This window comes from Gopherus evgoodei, chromosome 2 (genome assembly GCF_007399415.2).
Source record: "Gopherus evgoodei ecotype Sinaloan lineage chromosome 2, rGopEvg1_v1.p, whole genome shotgun sequence".
In the NCBI taxonomy this organism is placed as follows: Eukaryota; Metazoa; Chordata; order Testudines; family Testudinidae; genus Gopherus; species Gopherus evgoodei.
The window spans coordinates 146543825-146551117 of NC_044323.1; the positions used below are offsets into that span (position 1 = coordinate 146543825).

General features: G+C 48.0%; 1 protein-coding gene across 1 annotated transcript; it reads right to left on the minus strand.

Annotated features, from left to right (window-relative positions):
- Positions 1-547: 547 nt before the first annotated feature.
- Positions 548-4574, minus strand: PPIA (peptidylprolyl isomerase A). Its single transcript, XM_030551751.1, has 5 exons — positions 4417-4574; positions 2112-2142; positions 1878-1966; positions 1392-1564; positions 548-875 (listed from the first exon to the last, which is right to left on the minus strand). Exons 1-5 carry the CDS (start codon positions 4486-4488, stop codon positions 740-742), a joined length of 501 nt encoding a protein of 166 aa, XP_030407611.1. The 5' UTR covers positions 4489-4574; the 3' UTR covers positions 548-739.
- Positions 4575-7293: the final 2719 nt, after the last annotated feature.

Consider the following 7293-nt stretch of genomic DNA (forward strand, 5'->3'; position numbering starts at 1 on the left):
GATTGGTGGGTCTTTACTAGACCTGCTAAATCAACAGCAGGAAGATTGATCTCAGAGCCTTGATCCCAGCTGTAGTGTCTGTCAACCTCCCTAGTGTCTCATTGTGCTGGGTTTCCAAACCACAGAACAGGGCTTCTGCTAACAGGCATCTGAGCACTTAGGACCTTACCCTGCACCAGATAACTATACAGAAGTTTTAGTATCAGTGGTTGTTTCTAGTCACATTTTAGCATTAAAACCCTGCTTAGCCAGTCATTCTGTAGTGGCCTTAAGAGTATTACAATGGATGCCAGCCAACTGAACTCCCATGCTGCTGTGACAGGTCAACATTAAACTACAGATGGTTCCAAAACAATTTTAATCTAGGGATTTCCCTAAAGGAATCCCTGTAGGACAGTTTTAGAAACCTAGCTACTGATACTACATCATGGTTGTAGTAGCCAATCCACACTTCTTCAGAGAAAGGAATTTCCTGCCACTCTTAGGAAAATACATGATTGCTACACAAATGCCCTAAGCAGATTTCCTTATAAAAAGAAAAAACTCATGTGGTTTAGCTTGTTTTAATTTCATAATCATAAACTTAACTCTGCAGTGCAGCTACACTTGAAGATAAGGGAAATGAAACCCAATAGAAATGCAGCAGTAAGTCAGGAACACAAGGATTACAAGGGGCTAAACACCATAGTATGTTAGCCCCAGCTACAGAAGGAATGGTTGGTTAAGACAGAAAGGAATTTTATGACAGCTGCCCACAATTAGTAATGGTGATCTTCTTCTTTGTTTTGCCGTCTCTTGTTCCATGGCTAGACATTGCCTCCACCACATTCATCCCATCTTTGACACAGCCAAAGACAACATGCTTCCCATCCAACCTAAGATAAAAAAACAAGTTTTATGGGATCATGTTGCTGAGAAGCACCAGTGTGACTTGTTTTTCACCTACTGTATTAAACCAGTGATTTCAAGAAGCTTGTATAATAAGCAATCTTGTTAGTACTCAGTTTTTGCTACAGAAATTACCAGCTTCCCATCATGCTCAATGGAAAAGAGATGAGCCACCAGACTAGTACCACCCTCAAAATTTGTCAGATACGAGAGGATCTGGGAGATTACATACTTGCTTCTGGGCACTGTTACAGCAACTGTAGTTTAGGGCTCAATGCAGCCTCACTACATGGAAACCTTGATCAGAATTGCTTGAGGTTTCACTATGTACGCTGATCAGGATGACAGGAACATTTGGGGACAGTATGTTCTAAGAACAGGCCACACTACACTAGAATTATTAGACAATGCATTAGAGGGCTATGGCAAAGTTAATAAAACCCTAAAAAGGTGTTGAGTAAATTCAGAGATGAATGAAGAGTACAGATTCCAACAGTACTTACCACTCAGTCTTAGCCGTGCAGATGAAGAACTGGGATCCATTTGTGTTGGGGCCAGCATTTGCCATAGACAAAATGCCAGGACCTGTGTGCTTCAGGATGAAGTTCTCATCACGAAACTTCTCACCATAAATGGATTTGCCACCAGTTCCATTATGACATGTAAAGTCACCACCCTGCAAAAAAGCAAGCACTGCAAGTGAAACAGTGATACCTACTCTTCTAATCAGTCAGGCAGACTTCTAATCTATACAAGATTGCTGCTCAAGCTACCAGGTACAGTCAAAGCCACCCCTTTACTCAATCAGGCACAAAACCCGTAGGCTAGTGACAGCCTTCTGGTATGTTTACTGTCAGTCTTGAACCCCTAAGCAAGACTGTCCTATAAAACTGGAGAATCACTTCTTTGACTGTTTCAAAGTATAGGAGCTGCAACAAAATTACTGAAAGAGGCCACAACTAAGTAGTAAGAAAGTCAGTGATGCATACCTGGCACATGAATCCAGGAATGATCCTGTGAAAGCAGGACCCCTTGTAACCAAATCCTTTCTCCCCAGTGGTCAGGGCACGGAAGTTTTCTGTCAATTTAAGAGTCATTACCAGTTGGAATTTATAGGAACACCCATTGGCAAGCCAATGGGTGAAAATTTCAAACTTATTGTTAATAAAAGTAAACTGAAAACTGCAATGCAGCCTCCATGAACTTGAGTAGTTTTTACAAACCTGCTGTCTTTGGAACCTTGTCGGCAAACAGCTGTAGAAGGAAAAAAAAAGTCAGTTAAGTCATTTTGCTTAAAGCATGCTTACCAACTACTAAAAACAGGAGAAAAAATCAGTATACCACAACTAACGATTTATAGGAGAATCTTGCAGTGGCTGTAGTTGGTTGAATACAAGTTGTGTTATGGCTGCATTCCATTACTCAAAACCCATGACAGAAGCCTACATGGCACTGAAATGGTTTCTTAAATGCAATCCAGGATTCTGCAAGCCATGCTTTACTTCCCTCAGAGATCACATTCCATGGCTTTTGCCACCAGCTCCTCCTCATATGAGCAGAACCTGGCAGCTGGAACAAGGATTAGACTCCATTATTAAATTCATTCACAAGATCCTGTATAATCTTTTATGAAGCTGATAGGTTTGTATCAGACAAAAGCATACACTTGGACCAACTGTAACCTTGTTAGAAAGGTTATTAAGCCAGGCTCATTTCCTGGTACAGTGGTGTGCAGGAAGCAGCAGTGTGTTTCTACTATTCTTTCTGTGGAACTGGACTGTGTCAGAGACTCAGACAAAATGGAGCCCCTGGACAAAGGATGCACTGTGTCCGTTGACTACAGTCTATGCACTTACACACCTGTTCCTAAGAGAAGCTTTTATCTTCCAAAAGGAAAGTTATTTGAGTGGTTAATGAGACCAGTTAGAAAGCCTTGCTCAAAGCTTATTCTCAACCACTAGGACACAAGTTTTGCTATATGACAAGCATACCAAGGAGTCAAGAATCTGATTTATGTAACCATCTCTTTTGGTGATGAGCCTACTATTAACCTCAAGTTTGGCAATCAACCAATGATTAATGGAGTACAATTATCAGAGCAGAGTTCAGACTGTCAGTCAGTGGTTTGCTTAAAATCTACAGAGTGCTTTGTTGCCCTGATGAAAGATAGGCTACAGAGAATTAGTGGTCTTCACAACAGTCTACAAAAATACATTAACATCCCCTCCCAGAACTGTTCGGCATTTCTCTGCTCCATGCCCTGTAAGGCCTTACATGTTACAACAGGAGTAGGCAACACATGGCATGTGCACACGAGCTGATTTTCAGTGGCACTCACACTGCCTGGGTCCTGACCACCAGCCCGGGGTACTCTGCATTTTATTTTAATTTTAAAATGAAGATTCTTAAACATTTTTAAAATGTTATTTACTTTACATACAACAATAGTTTAGTTATATGATATAGACTTATAGAAAGACCTTCTAAAACTGTTAGAATGTATTATTGGCACATGAAACCTTAAATTTGAGTGAATGAAGAATTGGCACATCACTTCTGAAGGAATGTCTGCATCAATAAACCTTGCTATCCTTTTCACACCCCCTTGAGAAAGCTCACAATGTGAGGTTTCTGACCCAAAATGAGGGGCAGTTACACAAGCAGGCAGGCAGTCCTTGGGTTCAAAGTACTATAACCGCCATTCCATGATTGCTGATTTAATTATTAAGAATAAGTGAATGGCTACAGGATTACGAGCTCGGGGGCTAGAGCATATCTTCGCCTCCAAAAGAAGTCCCCGAGGCAGGATGAGGGCTCGCAGAATCTCACTCCAGCACGAAGCACATCCCGTTCGCCGCTAACAGGGCTTTAGAGCTCGGATACGCAGGGTCTGGCGAGGGACTTTGTCTGGGGAGCAACAGCAGCGTGACGGGGCTTCAATTACAGCGGGGGGCTAATGAGCGACCAGGAGCTCTTTATGCAGGGCAAGGGCTGCGAGCGTGAGAGCCGCTTCGCGTCCCCGCAGCTAGGGCATATTCCGGAACCGCCTGGAAAGCCGCAGGCACAGGATGGGCCTGAAGGCTGAGGCCTTTACGGGGTTAGCGAGCGAGCGAGACACGGGGCAGCTGCCCAGCGCGGCGACGCGGATTCCGGAGAGAGACGAGCACCGCCGCCAACGCAGCGGTCTCGCTGCAGGGGAGTGGCGGGGCCGCCGCTACGCTCCCTGCCCATGCGGCGCGGGGTGGGGTGGGGCCGGCACCGCATGCCGCCTTCGGGGCGCGCTCCCGGTCCCCCCGCCCCCGGGGACAGCTCCTCGCGCACCGGGCTGCCTCAGCCACGTGGAGCCCACAGCGGCCACCAGGCGCGCGCTCCCTCCCGCTCCCGCGAGACCACCACCGCGCGCGCGCGCTCCCAGCCGGCCCCCTTCGCCGCGCGCGCCCCTCCCGCCCAAAATGGCTTCGTGCTCGTGCCCTTGCCAGGAAATGGCGCCGCCGGACTCCGCGCGGGAACCTCCCTGCTGCCAAGTACCTCGAAGGTGATGCGCCCCAAGGGCTCACCATCGGCGGCGATATCGAAGAACACGATGGGGTTGGCGGCCATGGCGCGTCGCGTGCAAGGGGAAGGGCTTGAGCAGCACCAGCTCCTCCTGAACAGCGGGTGCGGCGCAGCGGAAAGAGAACGCTCGCCCCCCCGAGTTTATATACTCGCCGCTCCGCCCGCCCACCTACAGGCCGCTGCCAATCGCCGCCCGCGGCGCCGGCGAGTGAGGGCTCTCGCAGCCAATCACTGCCATGGGTCGGGGCAGCGACAGCCTTCGCGCTCGGGTAAGGCGGTGCCCGCTGAGAAGCGGGAGGGAGATGGGGGGCATGCGCACTGGGGCTCTGCACAGGGCGGGGCTGGGCGGAGATGGGGGTTGGGGGGATGGGATGGGATGGGCGAGGAGGTGGAATTTGGGGTGGAATGGGATTTTTTTGGGGGGTAGGATGCAGTGGGGGGCTGGGATTTGGGAGAAGAGGCTGGGGTGAAAATGGGTGGGTTTGAGGAAGGGGCTGGGTGGGAGGCTGGGATTTGGGGGAAGGGGCTGAAGTGGGATTGGGGGGGCTGGGATTTGGGGCTGAGATTAGGGGTATGGGACTAGGTGTTAGGCTGTGGGGTTGGAAATGAGGGATTGGACTGGGGCTGGGAGGGAGAAGGGTGGGCTGGGAATGGGGAAGTAAGGCTGGGATTGGGGGCAGGAATGGGGGTGGGGGAGAAGCTGGGACTGTGCAGCTAAAAATTGTGTGTAACCTCCTGAGTGGTGTGGGGTGTGTGTGTGTGAGAGAGAGAGCCAAGGCAGTGCCTGTGCATCTAATAAGGTATTCATGAGACTTCCTGACATTCACATAGCACCTCCCTGCCCAGGAACTGTAAACTGCCCCCACCCCCAAGGTCATTGCCACCCTTGCACAGATTGGGCCTTGTACAGATACCACCCTCTAGAAAAAAAAGCATTGGGACTGTCCTGTCCATCTAGCCATACCGAAATGCTAACTCCCCTGGGACCTCTTCATGACCCTGAAGGATGAGCCCCCATGGGATAAGGGGGTATGCAGCATGGGGACAGGGGCTTGGAGGTATAAAAAGAAGATTCCTGAATGGAGCAGGCCATGGCACACTAGGACTGTGGAATGAGCGATGGGAATAGACAGATGTATGGAAGGAAGGGGCACAGAGGTGGGAAGAAGACCTGGGAAATAGCCCTGTTGATTTATTTCTTCATATTATGGGTGTGATGACAGATTTTGCTGTGTTTCTATGAGGCATTCTGGCCTCCTTAGTTGCATGTGCAAATGGTGCTGGAGCAGCTGTTTGACATGTACATAGCCCACACATGCAAGTGTTCATGCAAAATAGTTAGTTGTGTGAACAAATCCTGAGCTGTTCCCCTAATTCAGTGGCTGGGCCTTTAATTATCTTTACAAGTACCTGGTAGGATTGTGACACCAGACCCATCATGCAAATGTGACCTGACCAGCTGAGAGGGGATGAGATTTTTATTTGAAATCATAGAATATCTGGGTTTGAAGGGACCTCAGAAGGTCATCTAGTCCAACCCACTGCTCAAAGCAGGACCAATCCCCAGATTTTTGCCCCAGATCCCTAAATGGCCCCCCTCAAGGATTGAACTCAACTCTGGGTTTAGCAGGCCAATGCTCAAACCACTGAGCTATCCCTCCCCAAAAATGTTTGTTTTTTATTACTCAACTCCAACATCTGAGCAACAATTTGGAGAAAGGCTCTTTGCTAAAACAGAATATTACCCCCATTTTACAGATGGGGAAACAGAGGCACAGGGCAGAAAGGGACTTTCCCAAGGTCACTGAGCAGTCCAGTGACAGAATTGGGAATTGGACTCAGATCAAGTCCCAGTCCAGAGTCCACTGAGCTATACTGCCTAGCATAAGTCAATAACTTTCTTTGGACAGTGACCTAATGGACCTACTAAGGGTGGGCTGCCTTTAGCAATCTGGAAAATTCTGTTTGTTGTTTTCCTCCAAAATACTGTTATCTCAGGGCATTCCCACCATCTATAGAGCCAGGGGTCTGTTCCTTCACTGCATGACATGCCTGAAGGAATATCTAAGGCAAAAAAATAAGCAATAAAATAATAATTAATAAAGCCTTTCAGGCCTTTTGTGGAACTGCTCACCTGAGGAGGTTGTGAAGGCTAGGACTATAACAGGGTTTAAAAGAGAACTAGATAAATTCATGGAGGTTAAGTCCATTAATGGCTATTAGCCAGGATGGGTAAGGAATAGTGTCCCTAGCCACTGTTTGTCAGAGGGTGGAGATGAATGGCAGGGGAGAGATCACTTGATCATTACCTGTTAGGTTCACTCCCTCTGGGATACCTGGCATTGGTCATCGTTAGTAGACAGGATACTGGGCTGGATGGATGTTTGGTCTGACCTAGTAAGACCGTTCTTATGTTCTTAAGTTTATAGAGCCTAAGGAAGTGAAAAGAGTTTGTTTGTTTTTTCCTGTGAGGATGGTGATGCCAACCATAGAACAATTAAGAGACAGTATCTGATTTTCAGGGCACTCCTCAGCTAGTTTTGTGGACATTGAGCACCTCTGCGAATCCAGTCCACGGTCCATGCCAAGGGTCACTCAGTAGTACAGGATTCCTATGAACCATGCAAGTGTCCATGTGACTGCCCTTCCTTCCTTCATCACATTCAGGTACTTCACCCCCCCGGATCATTTTTAACCTACAGAGACATCCAGGACAAGTGGCTCTATGTGTCCCCCACCAAGCAGGCAGCTCTTCGTGGAGGCCTTGCATGGAAATGTCTCCTGGCACTGGTGCTACTGGCGGGCAGTGAGCAATGATCAAGGGAAAGAATCCCAGTGAGAGTGAAATAG